At 39.7% G+C, this 24,410-nt stretch overlaps 1 protein-coding gene across 1 annotated transcript in view; it reads right to left on the reverse strand.

Annotated features, from left to right (window-relative positions):
• NFIX (nuclear factor I X) overlaps positions 1 to 24,410 on the reverse strand; it is a 257,627-nt gene that overhangs the window by 55,508 nt on the left and 177,709 nt on the right. The window contains exons 4-7 of the mRNA XM_081319866.1: positions 17,828 to 17,890; positions 17,286 to 17,360; positions 9,435 to 9,555; positions 9,097 to 9,233 (exon numbers count right to left, since the gene is read on the reverse strand). Of these exons, the coding sequence (XP_081175992.1) occupies positions 9,097 to 9,233; positions 9,435 to 9,555; positions 17,286 to 17,360; positions 17,828 to 17,890 (396 nt within the window). The remainder of the gene's footprint in view (positions 1 to 9,096; positions 9,234 to 9,434; positions 9,556 to 17,285; positions 17,361 to 17,827; positions 17,891 to 24,410) is intronic.

The following is a 24,410-nucleotide window of genomic DNA, read 5'->3' on the forward strand; positions in this document are numbered from 1 at the left end:
CAGGGGAGGGGAATGAGCTGAACTGGTGGCAGCACCGCACAAGCCTGAGCGAGAGATGGCTGGAGCTGCAGGGCTGTCAGGGCTCAGCAGAAGCTCCAGGATCAGCGCCAGGCTCCAGCTGGAGCTTGGGGCTGATCCTGGCACTTCTGCTGAGCCCAGAAGAAGCACCGATCAGCTGGAATGTTGCAGCATCTCCAAGGTCCTGTGATTTACATTCAGATGCTTGGCAACTGATTCATATTTATGATGGTCCCAGGGTTATGTGAAGTGACCAAAACCTGCTGCAACCACCCAGCAGACGCGGGGAATAAAAACCAAACACCCTCCACCCCACCCCTGCTGCCAATCCTCAACAGAAATTCTCACAACAATGAAAACGAGGAAGAGCACTGCCAGGCAGGCTGGCAGGTGTCTTGCTCAGCTGTGGCTTGGGGGGCACTTTTTTCAGTGCCACTGTAACTTCAAACAGTCACTAAGCAAACTGTCGTAAGTCGAGGACTACCTGTACTTCATCACTTTTTCCCCTTTTTTGGGGTGGGTCATCAAGTTTTTGACACCTTGCTAGGCGACTGGTGGTACTTGGATGTTGCCATATCCTAAAAGTGGTGCAATGGGTGAAAAGGTTGAAAAGCCCTGATCTAGGCAACATACAGAAGTGGCTGCTTGTGCCCAATTCCAGGATTTATTTATTTTTACTTATACTCCAGCCTACGGCCCTGGGATTCCCTTTGGTCTCTCATTCAAGTACATATCCTTAGCTTCTAAGAGCAGACTAGATCAGCCAGGTTCTACCACTTGCTAAGGCTTAGTTAGAGCAATCATTCAAAGTACAATAAATTAATGTTTTGATTCTATCAGATTGCAACACTTTATTTCCTTTCAAGAATTTATCTTCCCCTCCCCCCCTCTGCTACTGACTATTCCTTGTCCTAGAGCACATCTAAGTTTGTTATATCTCAGTGATCAGATGTAATCTGAATGTTTATTAGGGTTTTCAAAGCCCTGCACCAGAGCAGTTTCTTGCCTTTGTTCTAAAGCAGTCTTGCTTCAGTGGAGTTTGCCATGCGACTGAAAATGCTTATTTGCATGACAAATGCTACTCTTCCTTTGAATTAACAGTCATTAAACATCAATATAAATTTGTTCAAAGGCTGTTTAAGTTTGCCCCACAGTTCCCTGCAAAGACATAGATTTGTCACGTCATTTGAGCAAGAGTCAGACCTTATTTGGGTGCCAGCAGAACTAATAATAGCCAAAAAGTGAAGAAAGTAAATAGTAAAAGGCACAGGTACATGAAAAAAACACCTCTTAATAATTCACAAGAGAACTATTGAAATTGCTTATTTTTCAGAAATGGCTTCACTTCTTCACTGATCAGCATAGCTGAAATACTTTTCCTGATATATTTTCCTAAATCTCTTGATTCCTACTTTCCCCCAGAAGTTATTGTTTATTTATTAGATTTAGATTCTGTTTCTGTTTTTTATAACTCAAGGCAGCATACAGTATACAATACTCCCGGGGTTGGGTTGGCCTGAGATATACTGACTGGTATAAAATCATGTTTCCAGCTTCCATGCTTAGAGCACACCATCTACCAGTTTCTAGTCCAAGACATTATCCACTATGTCAGGGTCCACAACTCTCAGGCCACAGCCAGTCCCCCACCAGTCTGCAAAGCCAAAAAAGGTTGGGGAATTCTTCACTATGTGAAACTGGCTCTCTTGGCTTGACTGATACACTTCTGTGAAGTACTGGTGGTGGGACAGATATCATCAAGGTGGGAAACCAAACTGACAAGCACATGTTTGTTTCCAGTTTACTTATTTGTTTGTTTAACATATTTAATCAAAAGGTTACCCCCCCACCCACCCAAAACCTCATATATTGTACAAATCTGAGAAACAAAGCAGGCTATTCCTTCTATCTTATATACCAGGTAGTGGTAGGACTGGGTCTTGCTAAAAGAGGAAAGAAGACCATCCTGCATTTTAAATGACTGTGCAGAATTGTATCTTATGACCTCTCACAAGGCCAATGAGAAAATCTCAGTAAAGGCAGAAACAGGAAGAAGCAGACTATGAAGTTATATCTCAAGGATATAATTAGTCTGCTCCTAAGAAATAAGTATTCTAGAGTATATTATAAAGTATAAGTGCATTATATAATGTACTTATAGATTATAAGTACATTATAATCAAGGAATCTTGGAATGTGTTTGTAATCCTTTTTCTTACATATTACAAGGCTTAATATCCTTAACATTAAGGATACAGTAATATAGTATATAAGGGACGTGGTGGCTCAGTGGGTTAGGACACTGAGCTTGTTGATCAGAAGGTCGGCAGTTTGGTGGGTCGAATCCCGAGTGCCGCGTAACAGAGTGAGCGCCTGTTACTTGTCCCAGCTTCTGCCAAACTAGCAGCTTGAAAGCACGTAAAAATGCAAGTAGAAAAATAGGGATCACTATGGTGGGAAGGTAACAGCGTTCCGTGCGACTTTGGCGTCTAGTCATGCCGGCCACATGACCACGGAGATGTCCTCGGACAAGCGCTGGCTCTTTGGTTTTGAAACGGAGATGAGCACCGGCCCCTAGAGTCGGAAACGACTAGCATGCATGTGTGGGGGAACCTTTACCTTTTTTTTTAATACAGTATATAAGTATCAAGAGCCATATAAGAAGTTTTGTAACAGCCTGGTTTGGTCTGTTCTGTTCTAATGGTTAAGGCACCAGACTAGAAATCAGGAGACTATGAGTTCTTAGGTAAGAAAGCCAGTTGGGTGATTTTGGGCCAGTCACTCTCTCTCAGCCCATGACATAAGGCTTGGGCGAGACAAGGCAGTTGGACAGTTTCTGTCACAACCAATGAATCAACACTTGGTTGATCTAAAAAAAGTTGATCCTGCATTTGTGGGAAAACGCTACGAAGAAAAAAAATCCCAACATTTTTAATGTTGCTTTAAAAGTGTTGTGAGACTCAGTTTTGATTACTACACTGATGATGAAGGTTGAAGTATTTGAATTGCATTTTTGTCCTGTTTTTCATATTCATAGAGTCATACAAGAGACAAATACATGCACTAATTTAATCTTTGAATGGAAAACTTGTGAATGACTGGAAGTAGTTTTGCAATTGAAATTGGAGATGTTAGTATTTTGCAGTGGGGAAATGCTTTGCAATGGGAGCGGGAGAGAAAATGTAAATGCCAGCCCTGAAGATGAAGAAATAGATCTTAGGGGGCAAAAATTAAAATGGCAGGGCATTGCAGAGGGAGAAAGAGGAGTCTCACAGCGTTTTATTTTCAGTGTGATGTTAGACTCCAGAAGTTTTATGGGTTTATGGGGTAAGTCCAATAGCAACTTGTACAGACAAATTACATATTTCATTGAGGATAACAGTTTTTATATATCTGGGAGTCCCCATTTAAAAAAAAGAGTTTGCCATAAACAGCAGTGCAATAGAAATAAACAAATATTAGGAACAAGATGAAGGACAAAAGGATTCTGAATGCATGCTATAGTGTGTCCACATAAATTATCAATAAATAAAAAGTAAATCAAGAATTTTAAACTTTAATATTTAAAATGTAAATATGGAAGAGTGTCATATGAATTGAAAGCTTGATAACGTAAAAAATAAGTGGTTGAAATTTGGATGTATTTAGAAATAACTGGGTATACTCAAGAACAAAATGTTGAACTGTCAGAGAGATGGTTCAGATCATTTCATTTGGCCAGCCACAATTTAGAAAGTGTGGTATGTGCTTAAGGTTCTTCAAGGCAAAGGATTTATTACCTTCTTCCTTCAGGCAGCTATTTAGTGAATAATGCCTCTTTTTCATAGCTTGACTATGTCTTGTTTCAATAGACACTGCTGACATCAGCATGTATCTCTCATTATATCAAATTATTTATTAAATAGCATTGCAAGTTTAATTATTTACTATTAAGTAATATAGCTAATTTTCATTTCTGTACTTGATTTATTCAGGAGTTGGAATTATCCAAAGCCAAAAAAAGAATATTGCTTAACCATGCCTTTTTAAAACAACCACTTAAGAGTTATTTCCCATGTGTTAAGAAGATAAAAAGGTATATCCAGCATTCTATTCTTAAAGAGGCTACCCCAAACTTTCAGATTTGCACAGAAGATCTGCCTGAAATAGCACCTTATGAATGGTTATTTATTAACAGTGAATTCAGTTTTTGAAAGTGGTTTATAATACAATTAAATGCTATACATCCACATGTAAAAGGAAAATATTACCAGATTTAGTGATATTCAAGGTTAGCAGTAATGCAACTCCTCCCCACAACCTTGGAGAGCATTATTTATTGGGTAGTGTGCAAAGAGCTCAAGAAAAATTTAATATTTTCCTTCCCCTGTCCTTACCACTTTCTATAGAGGGACAATTGAGAGCATCTTGTCGTATTGCATTATTGTCTGTTTTGGAAGCATCACTGCTTCGGACAGGAAAATGGTGCAGAGACTGATGAGGATGCCAGAAAAGATTGGTAGTTCATTTCCTTCTGTCCAGGACATAGCATATAAGCGTTACTTGAGCAAGGTCCACAGGATTGTCTGGGATGCTACACATCCTCTTCATGACCTGTTTTCCTTGTTACCTTCTTGGAGGAGGCTTCATGGTATCAGTCACAGTTTTGTCCCATATAGTAGCAACCTTGTGAACGCACAAGTTTCCTCTTTCCACTATGTATTCAAAATGGACAATGATTAATATACTGTATGTGTTTGTGTGTGTGTGTGTATGTGTGTGTATACACATACAGAGACACATACACATACACGCACACACACACAGACACACTCAGACACAGACACACACACACATATATGTATGTATGTATGTATGGCATGTGCATACATGGGTTATGTATGTGTATGGTAGATATATACTTTCTTTTGAGAGCAGGCAACAGAACTTTATTTTTAATGTGTGCCAGTGTGCTCACAGTAAAAAAAAAGACAATAAAGGTTATCTCATCTCATCTCATCTCATCTCATCTCATCTCATCTCATCTCATCTCATCTCATCTTTATCTGCTTAGCAATCATGAAAAGTGAACTACTCCTCAAAAATAAGACCCGGTCTTATATATTTTTTTTGCCTCCAAAAGAGGCCGTAGGTCTTATTTTCAGGCGATGTCTTATTTTTTTCCTGACATCTGCCTCGCCTCATGGTGGTGGCACTGACAGACCCGTACAGCAGGACCTTGCATGGCCATTGGCCCACTTCTGCAGCTGCTTGTAGCAGGAGGCCATGTGGTGGCAGGTAGGAGAGGGGGTGGAGCTGCCCCAAGTGGCCCCTAGGCGCCCAAACACTTTTCACCCAGAGGAAGACTGGAAGCTTTTTCTGCTTGCGATTGGGGCACTTGGAAACTGAGTGATTTGGAAGCAGACAAACTTCCAGTCTCCATCTGGGCAAAAAGTGCACAGGTTGTCTGGATCGCCTACCTCCCTCCTGCCTCTGCCTCTGTGCTTGGACTTCCCTGCACTGCGCCAAGGGGCCAGTGGGCTGCAGCTGCTACCAGACACCATCGGCCCCCATGTGCTCGCTGCCACTTGTGCTGGCCATGCCCGCCCCCTAGGCTTATTTTTGGGGTAGGGCTTATATCACGCCCATCCCAAAAAATCAGGCTAGGGTTTATTTTTGGGGTGGGTCTTATTTTTGGGGAAACACAGTAACAGCTCAATGTGGAATGGAATTTAGAAGAAAGGGGCAGGACAGCATAGTTAGAACTAGAAGCATAGCAACATTTCACTGTACATTGCTAGAATTAGCTGCTGTACATAGCTCTAATGTTGCTGCCATGGAGTATGACTGATTTGGTGGCTCTTCGACTCATCCCTAGCCTCTACCCTAATGCACACACAAACCATTGTTATAATAAGCCATCTGTCTTTGGGCAATTCACTTCTGTGTGAAGTACAATACAGACAGGTGATATAGTGTCAAAGCTGATTTAAAATCTGCACATGGATTTCTTTTGTGTGTGCATTCATAGAACACTGTGGATTGATCTTGATTAAAAGCATCCACACCCCGGGAAACATGATTATGAGTTATAAAAAGCTGTCTCAACAAATATAAAACAGGGAATCTGGTGATATAACCTTTGAATATTGGGGGGCCAATACAGTGCTTCATACAGAAATGGGCCATTTCTGTTCATCACTATCTTTCTAATGCAGCACAATCTGGCACTTCAGCAGCAGGCAAGGGGGGCCCCCCGAGAGAGAAAAGCCCCCAGCCTGTTATCTCATGCCAGCTGCCTAACACCTGATACCTGTGCACAGGGATAGGGAGGGGGGCTGCCAGCCAGCTGTGAACACCTGTCTCTGTCAGACGGCTGGATGGTCTCTCCAGCTGTTCATACAAGCCCTGCAGCTGTGCTGCTTAATTGGTGATTTGTTCAGATGGTTTGGAACAAACCTCAACAAGACAAAGGAGGAGGAGGGAGATGAAAGAGAGAAAATGTGTTTGAATACAGCCTGTTCCACAGCCTTCAGCCATCAGAAAAGGAAGGAAGACATACCTTTGGGATTAAATTATCTAAAGATAACAGGGGGCAATGTGATGAGATTATAAATGTGTAACTAAAAATCCCAACTAGAACAAGACCCAAGTACAAAGCAAGCCCACTCCCACAATTACTCCCTACAGCTCAGTGGAATAGTCTTGCTTTATCAAATGTACTGCAAATACAGTACATATAAAGCATTTAGGAAACTGGCTCAAGATGTGACCGTAGGTGCTGCATGCTGCATTGGAACACTCCTTTGAATGGAGTATTCCCCTATTTTCCTTTGAAGCTACCTTAGAAATTGTCGGTAATCATCCAGACACAGCTGCCCACTGCTTTATTCTGACAGTAAGTGTGCAAATTCACAAACTTTTTCATACTTCAGTAACACGTGCACAGGGGATGCTCCTTTTCTCCTATGACATCTGACTTACAAATTTATGTGCATACATAACCTGTCTATAAAGGTAAAGGTAAAGGTAAAGGTTCCCCCGCACATGCGTGCTAGTCGTTTCCGACTCTAGGGGCCGGTGCTCATCTCCGTTTCAAAGCCGAAGAGCCAGCGCTTGTCCGAGGACGTCTCCGTGGTCATGTGGCCGGCATGACTAGACGCCGAAGGCGCACGGAACGCTGTTACCTTCCCACCGTAGTGGTCCCTATTTTTCTACTTGCATTTTTACGTGCTTTCGAACTGCTAGGTTGGCAGAAGCTGGGACGAGTAACAGGCGCTCACTCTGTTACGCGGCACTCGGGATTTGACCCGCCAAACTGCCGACCATCTGATCGACAAGCTCAGCGTCCTAACCCACTGAGCCACCGCGTCCCTCTAACCTGTCTATATTGTGGGATAAAGATATTAATATGCAAAGGGGTTCAGAAGAATAATTAGTTTTTGCATATTAGCAATAAAAATGATGTAAATGTAATAAACTGGACAATACAGTATTAAGAATCTTCCTTCCATCTCCTTTGTCATCCAAGACTTACAGTAATTCCCACACCTAATGGGCTACTGGTTGAGCAGATCTAATCCCCATAAGACAAGACAGTATTTGGAAAACACAGTTGAACAGGGGATTACTTTAAATGATGGAAGCTGTAACTGTATACAAGTACACCTCACAGGCTACTATATGGGCTGACAGTATTTCCAGTAAAGCAAATTCAGTTTTTGTGAAGAAGATTGAATTTTTAAAATGTTTCTTCAGTCACATTGGTTAAAGAATACAGGATAATTTCTTCTGGAATGAAAGAAAATATCCAACTAAGCAAACAGGTGAATACCCAAAGAACAATAAATGTAATAAGAGCAAATTACTGTTTAAATTTACAGCAAAATTTTTATGCAATAATTAAAATATAATGTATTTCTTACTTGGAGAACCGAACAGAACTCAGCTTTCCTATATCTCAGATGTAGTCAAGCTTACTTCTGCAGTTCTTTAATCAGAATTGACAGAGAGGTTTCAGATAAGCCAGGAATATATCTGGACAATAGTCAGCTCGTTCTAGCCACCAGCATCCTATTCCTCCCTCTTATTTATTCCACTAATTCTAATACAGATAGAATCCATTCCTGTGTAAATCATTAGGACAGTTGATTTCCAGCACTGTAAGAAATCCCAGTATAGACAACTGCCCTGCCTTACACTGGAGTCCATTGTTCAATCCTTCAAACTATGTAGCTACTTCTTCATTCCCATAATCCTGCACACAAACTTCTTTACCCTGGACATAAATCCTCTTTCTTTTTATTCATGAAGATTATGTCATGCACATATACATGCCAATATACTCTCATTTATACTCATAAGCTAGCATTTTTGTGGTTGCTATATAGATATTTCATTCTGCAAAACTAAAAAGGGCTGTGGCAGATTTGTATCATATCTTTTGAAGTATACATGAATTTCATTCAATATGTACAATATATGCAATTTACTATTGGTTCCATTGCTTATGTAGTATTTCAGTACAATCTTATCTCACTGGGTTTCATGCCAGGGAGCTTTATACATTATTGCAAGCCTAGTGGGTTTGTTGTTGTTTTTTTGCTAGTATTAGAAAGATATGTACGCCTTGGTTTCAAATCTCATCCATACTGGACTGAGAGTTATCCACCCCATCCCTCATGAGGCATATTTGCCCATTCCTATGTTTATGTAGGCTTAACTTCATTTTGTAACCATATTTTAAACTCAGACTAGTCCTGTATTTGGGTGTATGTCTATTAAAGGGCTATGCTTCATATTTGTTGTAAGCAACCATATGCCAACTTGTTTGGACCATTTCCCTAAACATCTCCTTCCAGTCTGTAGAATCCAAACAGAGATCACCTAAAACTGTCACCTGTCCTATACTTTCTTCATTAACAAAGCATTAACTAGAAAACATGGTCCCTGTATAGAAAGAAGAGATGCAAATGTGGATTAAATCTGTGGAGGCCTAATGGAGATGGTAAATGAAGGGCAAAGATCAGACTAGTCCTTTTGCTTTTGTTTCCCATCTCAATCTGTGTTAACTGATGAGGAAAGACTGTTGCCTCCTACCTGCATCCACATCATTGGGCCAACCACTGGATTGGCTGCTGCCAGCTGCTGGGGACCGTCCTGTCCCAGGATAAAACACATCATCTACTGGACTCTCCATTTCGCTGTCGTCTAGTGACTTGGGCCGTTTGGTGGAACTGCAATGGAAACATAACACAGAGGCACATATCATAAGCAACAATGTAATGAAATACAGGATAAAATACTTACAAACACCCCCCCCCCCACACACACACAGACAGTTGGGATTAATTACTAAAAGAAATGTCATTTGGTTTGAAGGGCCTTTCAATGGAATCAAAGATTTCTGCACTACACAAAGATGGTAGGAGACCTACCTGCTAGAAGGTGGAGATGTTATTGACCGTCTACCAAGAGCTACTTGATTGATGTTGTAGTAACTGGGACTCTCCAGATCAGCCAGAGAGAAGTTTGGACCAGACGCTGTGGCAACAGGAGCTAAGAGATAAAAGGCAATAACTCAACAGACCGTATGATAGGCAGCATGAGAAAAACAAAGGATCAAACTGATTTCCTGTTGAGTTTATTGAATTGAAATAATACAGAAAAAGGAGTGTCTTTTTAGATTCTCAGTCATCCAGGTCATAGTTATCCCAAAGATGCTTTTTCACAAGGCAATCACAGAGACCAATCACAGAGAGTACTGGTTACAAACACATTTGTACCATGTGCATGCAGATTCAGGCAAAAATCACCCAATTTACAGAGTAATTTCAGCAGAAAAGAGGGAGGGAGGAGGGAGGAAGGAAGGAAGTTTTTTTTTTCCTGTTATCCTTCAGAGTCTCCATTTGATTGCAATGGAAGTTTGAATATATGGCCCTGCATAATTCTAGTTGACAGTAAAAGCATTCTTCTGTAAGAAAGATGTTAAATTAGGAAGTGTGAAGAATGCATCAAATAAATCAAATTGTGGATTTTTACTGTCCTTCTCTGCTCATAAAAAGATAGAAATATAAACAGTAAACAATAGAGAAGCATGAAGTTAATATATTATCTTAAATATTTAAAACATTCAAATCACTGAAACTTATTGATATGCCCTCAGTAAGATCATACATTAAGATCTGGAAGACTATTAGTGAAGAAAGATGGGCCTCTCTTGAATTTCAAAGTCCAGGCATAACCTCTGGAAAGGTTCTTTTCCTAGTCCTGATCAGATGGATTTTAGATTCTTGAGGTCCTATGGCAGGTCTTCAGATATCCAGGTCTCACACCTTTCAGGACTTTAGACGGTACAACTGAACTGCTTCAGTTGGGAAGTCACCTGCCCCATACGTGCAGTTCCAGAAGCTACAGTATTCTGGATCAACTATTGTTTGTGAATACTTTTCTAAACTACAGCATATGGCAATAATACAGATGTGATGAAACAAAACCATTTGATTACTAGACAAATCTACATTCTTCAGAAATGGACACAGCTAACTGGGGGAAAAAACATTCCTGCTAACATCTAAGCCTCTATTTCATAACTACAGAATGCAGTATTTCAATTAAAATATATTGGGAGAGCTATCTACATGCCATTTACATTTTTCAATTTTGTTCTCAAAAACAGGAAGATAAAATTCAAGGGAAGAAGAAGCACTTTCTAGTGATTGGGATTGGGCACAAGTACTGCTGATTTTTGCCGAATTGCTGTGTGCTGTGTTTTCCTTGTGACCTCAGTCCATCAATAGAGATGGCCAAAATCAGTTTGATGCCTCCACGGAAAATGAATCTTAATTGTGGTGGAAATATCACAGTAAATTAAATAACTATGATTACTTTATCTGCTCATATCTTTTAGTTAGACTACATTATGATCATAAACGTTCAGATGTCTTAACACTGGCAACATTGCATTTCAATTTACTCAGTAATGCAATCTCTTCAAAAATAGTAAATAATTACAGAGAAAGAGAGAGAGAGAGAGAGGAGGGAAAAGACAAGGGTTTAAATTATTTATTTTGGAAGAAATTAGCAAACAAATTCTAGCAGGGAATTAATTAGCTCATTAAAAAGATTAGAATGCATGTTAAAGCAAATGGCTAAGTAGAAATAGTATAAATAGCAACAGCAAATGAAAATCTATGTACAGGCCTAAGGCTAAAAAAGTCAGAAAACTCAAGTGGTAACTGAGAAGAATAGTTGGGTTGCAGAACAAGCAAGGCAAAAAAAAAGAGGGGAGGAGTTTTTTCTTCAAAGCGAAATATGGATCCTGACTTAGGCAGCATTTGAGGTATCCTAACAGAGAATCTGTGGAAGAAGAGAGATTGGAGATACCATGAAAATTTTCCCTAATGCGGCCTATCACTCGGCCTGAGAAGAAAAAGAAACAGACCAAGACATCTGAAAATACGTCAAGTGACTTTAAAACAAATTTCCTCTTTGCACTGAAGTAGGGCTTCCCTGCTTAAAGAGATCAGAGTTTCTCTAACAGGACTCTGTATCAATATATATTATTGCACAAAATGTATATAGTAATAGAGAGGATTAGGATTTGACAATGGCAGAAATGAATCTCTGATCATAATTACTAAAAATTAATATCATATTGTTTTATGTCAATTTGAGGTTGTGAAAAACAAGAAGCTATGTTGCAAGCCATAGAATAGAATAGAGCTGGAAGGGACCTTGGAGGTCTTCTAGAACCTATACCATCTCAGACAAAAGACTGTCTGGTCTCTTCTTAAAAACCTCCAGTTATGGAGCGCCCACGATTTCTGAAGGCAAGCTGTTCCACTGGTTAATTGTCCTCACTGTTAGGAAGTTTCTCCTTAATTCCAGGTTGCTTCTCTCTTTAGTCAGTTTCCAACCATTGTTTCTTGTCCTTCCTTCTGGTACTTTGGAGAATAGTTTGACGCCCTCTTCTTCGTGGCAGCCCCTGAAATACTGGAACACTGCTATCATGTCACCCCTGTTTCTTCTTTTCTTTAGACTAGCCAAACCCAAGTCCCGCAGCCATTCTTCATGTTTTAGTCTCCAGGCCTTGGATCATCTTAGTTGCTCTTCTCTGAACTTTTTCCAAGATCTCAACATCTTTTCTGTAGTATGGTGACCAAAATTGGTTGCAGTATTCCAGGTGTGGTTTTACTAGGGTTTTATAAAGCGGTACTAATACTTTACGAGATCTTGATTCTATGCTTCTGTTTATACAGCCCAGGATTGTATTAGCTTTTTTGGCGGCTGCTGCACACTGCTGGCTCATAGTCAAGTAATCGTCCACTAGGACTCCAAGGTCCCTCTCACAGTTGCCGTTTTTGAGCCAGGTCTTGCCTAATTTGTACTTGTACCTTTGATTTTTCCTGCCTAAATGTAAAACTTTGCTTTTCTCCACATTAAAACTATTTTGTTGGATAGGGCCCATTTTTCCAGTTTGTCAAGATCTTTAATGATAATAATAATAATAAGTTGTAAGGGACCTTGGAGGTCATCTAGTCCAACCCCCCGCTCAGGTAAGAAACCCTATACCATTTTAGACAAATGGCTGGCCAGTCTCTTCTTAAAAACTTCCAGTGTTGGAGCATTCACCACTTCTGGAGGCAGGTTGTTCCACTGGTTAATTATTCTGTCAGGAAATTTCTCCTTAGTTCTAGGTTGCTTCTCTCCTTGACTAGTTTCCATCCGTTGCTTCTTGTCCTGCCTTCAGGTGCTTTGGAGAATAGCTTGACTCCCTCTTCTTTGTGGCAGCCCCTGAGATATTGGAACACTGCTATCATGTCACCCCTCACCCTTCGCTTCGTTAAACTACATATACCCAATTCCAGCAATGATTCCCTATATGTTTTAGCCTCCAGTCCACCGATCATCTTTGTTGCTCTTCTCTGTACTCTTTCTAGAGTCTCAACATCTTTTTTACATCGTGGTGACCAAAACTGGATGCAGTATTCCAGGTGTGGCCTTACCAAGGCATTGTAAAGTGGTATTAGTACTTCACATGATCTTGATTCTATCCCTCTGTTAATGCAGCCTAGCACTGTGTTGGCTTTTTTGGCAGCTGCAGCACACTTCTGGCTCATATTTAAGTGATTGTCCACTAGGACTCCAAGATCCCTCTCACAGTTACTACTATTGAGCAAGGTACCACCTATACTATACCTATGCATTTGATTTTTCCTGCCTAAATGTAGAACCTTACTTTTTTCACCATTGAATTTCATTTTGTTAGATAGCGCCCAGTGTTTGAGTCTGTCCAGATCCTCCTGTATCTTAAGCCTATCTTCTGGAGTGTTGGCTATTCCGGACAGCTTAGTGTCATCTGCAAATTTGATGAGTTCCCCTTCTATTCCCTCATCTAAGTCATTAATGAAGATATTGAAGAATACTGGGCCTAAGATGGAGCCTTGTGTTACCCCACTGCTTACTTCTCTCCATGTGGATGTAGTACCATTGAGGACTACTTGTTGAGTACGGTTTGGCAGCCAGCTACAAATCCATCTGGTGGTGATGTTGTCTATTCCACCTTTTTCTAGCTTACCAAGCAGTAGATTGTGGTCTACATTGTCGAATACCTTACTGAAATCTAAGTATACTATGTCCACAACGTTTCGCTGCTCTACTAATTTGGTCACTTTATCAAAGAATGAAATAAGATTGGTTAGGCATGATCTGTTTTTAACAAACCCGTGCTGGCTACCAGTTATAACTTTGTTTGCTTCTAGTTGTTTGCAGATCTCTTTTTGATTATCTTTTCCAGGATCTTCCCAGGTATTGATGTTAGACTGATTGGTCTGTAGTTTCCTGGGTCTGTTTTTCCCCTCTTTCTTGAAGATGAGAACCACATCAGCCCTTTTCCAATCCTCAGGTACTACCCTGGTGCTCCAGGACTTTTGAAAAATATGGTGCAGTGGTTCTGAGATATCATCTGCCAGCTCCTTCAGAACCTTGGGATGTAATCTGTTGGGTCCTGGTGATTTATATATAAAATAGGCTTAACATAGTTGAACTCCCCAATAGTTCTGTCACCACTCTAAACAAACTAACAAAGAAGAAACAGGAAAATACAGAGTGTGGACCCTGCTTATGTAAAAGATATGTCCTCTACTGTGCATCATTAACCTATCCATTGTGGCTCTCACAATCTCCAGAAACCCTCATTCAGAAGCAATAGGAAAAGAGAATCCTTGCACTGAAGGCTGGATTTTACTTTCTCAGTTATATAAACTCAAGAAAAAATCACATACATAAACAAATTAAGAAGTGTTAGAAAGTAAAAGAGCCTTGGTGGAGCAGTGAGCTAATGCCTCCTTAAGTAACACCAGCTGCCTGCAATTAGTGCAGGTTCGAGTCCCACCAGGCTCAAGGTTGACTCAGCCTTCCATCCTTCTGAGGTAGGTAAAATGAGGACCCAGATTGTTGGGGGCAATAAGCTGACTTTGTAATAATGCCGCTTGGGGGGGGAAGCCCTAATAAGCAGGCATATACATAGAATGAAGGCTATTGCTAAGCACATTGATTTGTGCTTTAGATTGTAAGCCACCCTGAGTCTTCGGAGAAGGGCGGGATATAAATGGGATTAAAAAAACAACAGTATGACTTCCAAGTATCTAGAGATATCTTCATAAACAATAGCAAAGAGTACTTAAATATATCATTTTTGGGATCTTACTCTGCCATTTAAAATAAGTCAGCAAATATTGGTTTGGAGACTGAATATTTCTTTAAATCAATTAGAGTTAGACCCACCAAATTAGAATTTTAGATGGATCAATTGAGGAATTATGTTCAGTACAGCAAAGATACAATTTCCTGAACTCTTTCTCTGGGTACAAAGCTTTCGGTGTTAAAGTGTTACTTTTATTTGAGGTAACTTTCCTGCAGTTTATTAAGCTTACATCACTCAGCATTCTTTGCTGAGAAAGACAGTCTACAAACAAATTCTTAGGAACAATTGATATAATAACAATAACAATAACAATAATAATAATAATAAAGTTGGAAGGGACCTTGGAGGTCATCTAGTCCAACCCCCTGCTCAGGCAGGAAACCTTATACCATTTCAGGCAAATGGCTGTCCAGTCTCTTCTTAAAAACCTCCAGTGTTGGAGCATTCACCACCTCTGGAGGCAGGTTGTTCCACTGGTTAATTGTTCTAACTGTCAGGAAGTTTCTCCTTAGTTCTAGGTTGCTTCTCTCCTTGACTAGTTTCCATCCGTTGCTTCTTGTCCTGCCTTCAGGTGCTTTGGAGAATAGCTTGGCTCCCTCTTCTTTGTGGTATCCCCTGAGATATTGGAACACTGCTATCATGTCACCCCTCACCCTTCTCTTCATTAAACTACACATACCCAATTCCAGCAACCGTTCCCTATATGTTTTAGCCTCCAGCCCCCTAATCATCTTTGTTGCTCTTCTCTGTACCCTTTCTAGAGTCTCGACATCTTTTTTACATTGTGGTGACCAAAACTGGATGCAGTATTCCAAGTGTGGCCTTACCAAAGCATTGTAAAGTGGTATTAGTACTTCACTTGATCTTGATTCTATCCCTCTGTTAATGCAGCCTAGCACTGTGTTGGCTTTTTTGGCAGCTGCAGCACACTGCTGGCTCATATTGAAGTGATTGTCTACTAAGACTCCGAGATCCCTCTCACAGTTACTACTATTGAGCAAGGTACCACCTATATTATACCTATGCATTTGATTTTTCCTGCCTAAATGTAGAACCTTACTTTTTTCACCATTGAATTTCATTTTGTTAGATAGTGCCCAGTGTTTGAGTCTGTCCAGATCCTTCTGTATCTTAAGCCTATCTTCTGGAGTATTGGCTATTCCTGCCAGCTTGGTGTCGTCTGCAAATTTGATGAGTTCCCCATCTATCCCCTCATCCAAATCATTAATGAAGATATTGAAGAGCACTGGGCCCAGAACAGAGCCCTGGGGCACCCCACTACACACTTCCTTCCATGTAGATGCGGTTCCATTGAGGACCACACGCTGAGTACGGCCTGTCAGCCAGCTACGAATCCATCTGGTGGTAATGCTATCTAACCCACATTTTTCTATCTTATCAAGTAGTAGGTTGTGATCTACTTTATCAAACGCCTTACTGAAGTCCAAGTAAATTATATCTACAGCATTCCTCTGGTCCACTAGTTTTGTCACTTGGTCAAAGAATGTAATAAGAGTTGTCTGGCATGATCTGTCTTTGACAAACCCATGTTGACTTTTAGTGATAACTTTGTTCGCATCAAGGTGTTCGCTGTTTTGTTGCTTGATTATCTTTTCCAGAATCTTCCCAGGTATTGAGGTCAGGCTGATAGGTCTGTAGTTTTCTGGATCTATTTTTTCCCTTTTTTGAAGATGGGAACTACATCAGCTCTCTTCCAGTCCTCTGGTAGTTCCCCAGTGCTCCAGGATCTTTGAAAAATATAGTTCAGTGGTTCTGAGATCACGTCTGCCAGTTCCTTGAGAACCTTGGGGTATAATCCATCTGTTCCTGGTGAAAACGAATTAAATAGTTCTGCTTTCTCCCTATTGCTTAAAGGTGGGGTTGATTCGGTTCATTGCTCTCAGAGCATGGGTCAGCATGCAGTTGCCATTTGTACAGCAGCATCCACCTCTATTGATTCTACATATCTGAATATCTTGTACCTTTCTGTCAGGAAATAATTTTAATATTCATGTTAGAAGACAGAGAAAAAGAGATTGTTTGATGGAAGAGAAGACTTTGCAAATTTTCCAAGTATCTCACTTTCAATAAAAGTTCACTGTGCAGCTATTCCATCCTTTGCACCTTAACAGGAGAAAGAATGGAAAAATGCAGGAAAATGACAGTCTAGATGTCCCTCCTACCCCATAAAAGTTTTGTTCCAAAGTAACCTGAAAAGAGCCACCATGTTCACAACAACTCCTTGACAAGTCAAGAAGTTACTTCTTTGTTCAAAATGTACTATTTATTAATGTACTAAGTGATGGGAGGGAGAAACCAGCAGTAATTCTAAAATAAATGCTAATGAATTCAGAATTCCTTGTAAGGGGTATGCATTTGGAAGACATCTATCTAAATAGATACATACCGATTTCATTAGAAGCACTTGAGAACCAGTACAGCCATAATCACAGCTCTCCCTATCTTGTTCTCAGCAATTTTACAACCTGCAAAGATGCCGCGAAGAAGACATGTGCATCCCCGAGTCTCATCACCTTATAATTACCACACCAATCCTGCAGTTTCAGTTGCCTTAACTTACTCTGTGACACTCTCACCAGCTCTGTAACATTCCAAACGCCTGAAGTCACAAAACAGTCCTGGAAAGTCAAATGCCCTGCAAAGAGAAGAAGGCAGACACAGACCGGGTCATGAGAATGGAGTAGAATATGAAAGTCTATAGCAATTGGAGACTGGGAATGGCTTGCTATTCTGTGGCTGGATAGAAAGAAATTCTAATTCTATTTTTTGTCTCTTTTGTGAGTTGTATCTTAATCTCAGCTTTGAATCCCATTCTTCCTGCTCTTTATCGGTTTTAATTCAAGGCTGGTTCCTGATTTCAAATCTGCATATTTACTCCCACTCTAAGGTTACAAATACTACCTTTCTTGCCCCTACATTTATTTCTCAAGAATTCCATATCAAACTACAAAGATCTGTGACTCCTGATCCTTCTCTACTCATCCTCACTTGGGTCCAGAAACAGATATTGGACGGAAAACTGGAAAAAAGCTTCAGTGAAATTCAAAATGGAATATAAGAGTGTTGAGCATAGAATCCAACTTTGAGCAGTGATTCACTCACCATTGGGCAGTGGTTTAATGTCCGCATCTCCTTGCTGGTTTGAATTGTCTGATTGTCCGGATTCTAAAACACACAAAGAAAAAAGAACCCGTCATCAATATATTGTTGGAACTAAGAATCAGAGGCAAATGGTTGACAAAGTTGGGCCCTGCTTTATTGCATCACCTACTTTGCTACTTTTCATACTCAGTGAAAGAGCTGCTCTAAAATTTCAGTTTTCCTTCACTTCACTTAGAATCTTAGAGTAATAGGGCTGGAAGGGACCTTGGAGGTCTTCTAGTCCAATTCCCTGCCCATGGCAGGAGACTTTATATCATCCAGGACAAATGATTGTCCAATCTTTTCTAGAAAACCTCCAATGATGATGCAACCACAACTTCAGGAGGCAAGCTGTTCCATTGGTTAATTGCTCTCATTGTCAAAAAGCTCTCCTTAGTTCCAAGTTGGATATCTCTTCAATGAGCTTCCACCCACTGCTTCTGTCCTACCCTCAGGAACTTTGGAGAATAAGTCGACCCCCATCTTTCTATGGCAGCCCCTTATGTACTGGAAGACAGCTATCATGTCACCTCTAATTCTTTTCCTTAGGCTAGACATACTTAGTTCTCTTAACTGTTCCTTGTACCATTTATCCTACAAATCCCTTATCATATTTATTGCTCTTCTCTGTGCTCTTTTTTTCTGTGTAATTGTGATCAGAATTGGATGCAGCATTCCAGATTCACCTCACTAGTGCAAGATAAAGTGGTACTATCACTTCTTGTGATCTTGGTGCTATCCCTGTATTGGCTTTTTTGGAAGCTGCAGCACACTGCTGGCTCATACTTAAGTGCTGTTCTACTAGGACATCTAGATTCCCCTCACAGCTACTACTGTTGAGCCAGGTACCACCTATTCTTTAACTATACATTTGACTTTTCCTGCTTCGATGCTGTACCTTACTTTTCTCACCAGTGAACTGCATTTTGTTAGCTAGAGCCCAATATTCAAGTCTATGAGGTCCTTCTGAATCTTGAGTCTATCCTCCTAAGTGTTAGTAATTTCCCCCAACTTGGTGTAGTCTGCAAATTTGATGAACTGTCCTTCTATCTCTTCATCTAGATCAGAGGTCCCCAACCTTTGGGCACCAGGGACCAGTTCCATGGAGAGAGATTTTTCCACGGATTGGAGGGTGCATGGTTTTGTGTGCTGCCTAGATCCCACAGATGGGGCTTTGCTTGTTTGTGTGGACCTGTTTGTTTGTTTGTTTGTTTGTTTAGTATGTATGTATGTATGTATGTATGTATGTATTTATAATGAGACTTGTATGCCGCCCTATCTCCCGAAGGACTCAGGGCAGCTAACAACAATAAAATACAAATAAATACAAATATTAAAAAAGAATTAAATTGTTGTTGGCATGCCGTGGCCCGGTACTGGTTCATGGACTGGGGGGGGGGTTGGGGACTCCTGATCTAGAACATTTATGAAGATGTTGAAGAGCACTGGGCATACTACAGAACCTTGAGGCACCCCACTGCATGCTTCCCCCAATGTGGATGTATTTCCATGGAGGACCACACACTGGGTGTAGTTGGTCAGCCAACTAAGAATCCCAATGGTGCTGCTACTGTTTATCCCACACTGTTCTATATTACCAAGAAGTAGGTTGTGGTCTACTTTATCAAGTGCCTTACTGAAGTCTTAAGTATATTATATCCACAGCCTTTCTCTGATCCACTAATTTAGTCACTTTATCAATGAAGGCAGTAAGTTTGTCTGGCATGATCTGTTTTCAGAAAACCCATGCTGGCTTCTGGTAATTACTTTGTTCATTTATAGATCCTCATAATCTGCTGCTTGATTATCTTTTCCAGAATTTTCCCAAGTATTTCCCAAAGAAATTTGGGAAACATTTGATTGCCATTATTAAACACAGATTCTTGACATTCTGTTGTAAAATACAGAGATGTAAAACAATTTTTCTTCCATATTTTAGCCTTGCAAGTTTATAATATGGGAGTCAAGAAGGACTACTCTCCCATAAACATATATTTACTAGGACATCCCTAGAATTATTGATGTTATTTTTACTTCCATTGAAAATAACAGAAAAGCTTAGTAGATATGGCATTTTGCTTTATTTATTATATACCATATGGAATAATACATTTTGTTCAAACAATCTTGTGTTAAAAGATATAAACAAAATTACTGATCTTTTGCCTGTAATGCATATAATATCCCCAAATCCATCTCTTGAAGCAGGCCATCTTACCTGCTTGTCAATCTTGCCCTGCAATTATTTTTGGCCTATGTTCCAGCTTTCATATTATGAGCACACTGTGTAATCTGTAAGGCTAGTATTAATACTATGAGCAAATTAGATATTTTGATTTCTTGTGCTGACAACACGAGATTTAAATGAGGCATACATTATCATGACTTTTTCTTGGACAAGACTTAGAACTTTATAGGAAATAAAATTCTGATTTATGGCAGATTTCACTGGACAAATAAAAATCTGGATGCCATATAGCTGAAGGATCAGCTTGTAATCCATTTCAAAGTATAACAGGGTAAACAGAAATATTTTTTATGGCAAATGGATGCAACCCACTAAAGACAATCTTATTAAAGATTGAAAGCCAAATTATATGTGAAAAAGTTTAAGAATTGAAATCCTGGTTGTTTAATTTGTAACATCAAAAAAGAGAGAATTGCAGAGTTGGAAATGGGCATTTTAATTTTCTCTACCTTTCTTAATTAAAAAAGTGTCTTCTCTGTTATCTCTCAAGGCTGTTATGTGATGCTGCTCAGAGTCACTTCTCGTGAGGTGTGTGGCTATACAAATTTAATAAATATATAAATATCATACCAATATTGCAGTTCAATATAAAGTGGTAGTCCTTTTACCTCTTATAACCATAAATAAACCTATAGTACAGGAAGTCTTGATTCACTCCTCCACCAAGTTTATCCCAAGGTTTGCCAGATGTAGTGACTTAGGAAATATTCTGAATGTCCCATCAAACAATAATGGGTACACTGCATATTTTCCATTGTGCCAAGTCCCAGGTTCTTCCTATAATGTTGGAAAGTTTTGTGCAACTGGAAGATATGCAATGCATGCTAAATAGCAGGGAAAATAAGCTGAACTATTTAGATCTATGAAAATTAATTAAAAGAAGGAAAAGATGTTGATTACTTCCTTCCTCCACAATGAAAGTCAAGATAAAAAGCAGGAAGACAGGATTTTAATTATTGTACTGAAATAAAGCAAAATGTTAGGCTCCAATCCTATACCTACTTCCATTAAACCTACTGGAAAGGTGCATATAAGATACAGTAGACTTCACTCTACTCAAAGTGCAGTGTAATAATTATATATGCTGTCTTTGGTATTTGAAACAAATAATAAATCTTCCTAGTGCTATCAGATCAGAGATGTAAGTATCCAGATGGCTGATAGATGGAAGCAAGAGCTAATATTTCTGTATCTTTGTTATCACCTACTGGTCATCTAGATTTTTAGAACCCCATCTGATAGCCCTACTATGTTCTCCAAGTCCATATGTACAACTGGGTAGATAACTGAATCTTACTTACTTCCTTATCCACGATATTGTCTTGTTCAGGTATCTAAGGCAAGCAGCACATGGTATTTAGAATTCTGTCCTTGTCAAATGTGAACAACCAGGCCCATACATACAGAGTTTGAGCTAACTACTTTATTATGTTCTGACTATAATGTAGGAATTTCCCCAGTCTGGCAGCCTATTCTTCGGAACAATTAGATAAGGCTCCAAGGAACTTCATATGGGTTGGACCTAGCACTTTTGTAGTTGCCTGGTGACTCCAGGCTAGCTCTGTGCTTGATTCTCTCCTCCCTGCCAGGCTGGGTGCTTCCCAACAGTCCTCCAGCAGATGTGAACATCTGAGAATTTAGGAGATAGAGATGGTGGTGGGATAGAGAACTGGCACCATATCTCCCAGCATCTTTGGTTTGAAGCAGTTACTTCATTCTGCCTAATGGCTTTTTTAAAATCCTGATTTTGTGAGTAAGCCACAATACCTGGGCATAAAACCAGCCTGTATGTGATGGTAGCAAACTCATTCCTTTAATAGCAGGCCTCCATGAATCAAGTAAAAGGGAGGGGGAGAAAATCCAATTTAAAGAACAATTTGGTTTATGCTACCTTTTGTTCCTTTTCATACTATCTGAGCAGTTTGTTCTCTCTGTTCTCTGATTCTCCCCACAATCCCACCCAGGTTCAGATACAAGTTTGGCTAGGAGAAAATCTTGAGCTGTTACAATCCACAAGCAATGAACAGTTCCTAACATCAACTGGTCAGTTTTACACACATTCTTCTGCCTCCATACCCACTTCACATGTATCTGGAATTCATTTAATATGAAGGCAGCCATTTCATAAAACAGACATGATTTGGATTCAGGATAGCTTTAAGAAAAAGTTAATGTTTTATTTTACAAAATGATGGCAGACAGGTGAATGGTGTATATCCCCTCTAATTGCAGACGAAAAAGGATTACTTCTGTGCTCTCAGAATAATCACCTGCAAATATGGAAGCAACTCCATTATTTCCTCCAGCTTCCTTTGCTACCTTTGCCACACTGAAGTGATTCTGCACTCATAAAACCTGTAGTGTCGTTTGGCAGCTTTTTCTTTAATTGCATAAAGTTCCTCAAGGCCATAAAGGTAAAGATAAAGGTTCCCCCGCACATGCGTGCTAGTCGTTTCCAACTCTAGGGGCCGGTGCTCATCTCCGTTTCAAAGCCGAAGAGCCAGCGCTTGTCCAAGGATGTCTCTGTGGTCATGTGGCCGGCATGACTAGACGCCAAAGGTGCACGGAACGCTGTTACCTTCCCACCGTAGTGGTCCCTATTTTTCTACTTGCATTTTTACATGCTTTCGAACTGCTAGGTTGGCAGAAGCTGGGACGAGTAACAGGCACTCACTCTGTTACGCGGCACTCAGGACTCAACCCGCCAAACTGCCAACCATCTGATCGACAAGCTCAGCGTCCTAACCCACTGAGCCACCACGTGTATACTGCTTTTTAAATCATTTAAAATGTGTATCATTGGTGGAGATTCTCTGTGTTATCCAGTTGAGAAGTCTTAATGACCTTTTACAATATTAGGTAAAACAGTATGTATTAGCCTTTAAATTGTACTGTTATAAGAATTTTATTAAAATAATGTACAATATTTCTCTAATCCAAACAAGGCCATATTATGGCTTAAATATGGCTTTTCCTGAAGTATTATCATCTAATAACTCTCAGACCTGAAAAGATTCTAAACATTGAACAGTGCTTGTCCAACCCAATGTCCCTCTGCTGAAATATCCTTCAAGGATATTAATGTGGTAAATTTGGAAGACACGTGCTTGACTATAATAAATATGTGCGTGCCTATGTCTAAACTATGTCTAGTCTAATGAAGAAAAGGACAAGGAGCGACATGATAGCAGTCTTCCAATATCTAAGGGGTTGCCATGAAGAAGAGGGGGTCAATCTATTGTCCAAAGCACCTGAGGATAGGACAAGAAGTAACAGATGGAAACTTATCAAAGAGAGATCCAACCTAGAACTAAGGAAAATGTCCTGACAATAAGAACAATTAATCAGCATGACTTCTGTGTTACATGGATAAATATTACCAAGCAACCTTTTATGATTCTGTAAGCATCAAAAAGTTTAAGAAATGCTTTGAGTACTATATACAGTATATGGTATATGTTTATAATACTGTATATATAAAAATGGTATACAGGATTGGAAAGATGGGAAAGAATTTTCTGATAAAGACAACATCCTAGCAATGACTTTGCACAACTCTATACATGTGCATACTCAAAATATTGTGTACAAGATTAGGTTGTGTCACTGAAAAGAAATGCCAGAAAAATAACCAAAATAATTAACAGGATGGAGCAACTACAGGTAGTTCTCAACTTATATCCATTTCTTTAATGATGGTTCAAAGTTATGATGGACTTGCTTTATGACCTGTACTTGCAGTTATAACCATCGTACCACCCTCATGGTAACATGATCAGTTTAGTTGCTTGGTAACCAGCCTGCATTTGACTAGTTGCAGCATCCTGTAGTCACTTGATTATGATTGACAACTATTTTTGTCAAATAGTTTCTGGCAAAAAACATTCATTTGAAAAGCTGAAATTGCTTAATGACCATGTGATTTCCTTAACAAGCATGTGATTAGGTTAATGACCACAGTGATTTGCTTTGCATCCACATTTTAAATGGTTACAAAATTGTTATCATAAGTTGAGGATTACCTACACCTTATGAGGAAAAGTTTTAAGATTTGGGTCTTCTTATCCCAAATAACAGAAAAGATCTCTATGTGTATTATGTAGTAGGGGGATGTAACAAAGGTTCATAGTGTCTGCATAATATGGGGAAAGTAGGGAGTCAGAACGTATTAGTCCATAACACTAGAATTCATGAGATCATCTAAACTTGATATTGTGATATTTAAATGAGATCAAATAAAACATTTATAGAGCAAAATGAAACTATAAAACATATTAGTAAAATGTATCATTTTGA

This window comes from Vipera berus (assembly GCF_964194415.1).
Source record: "Vipera berus genome assembly, chromosome: 2".
NCBI lineage: Eukaryota > Metazoa > Chordata > Lepidosauria > Squamata > Viperidae > Vipera > Vipera berus.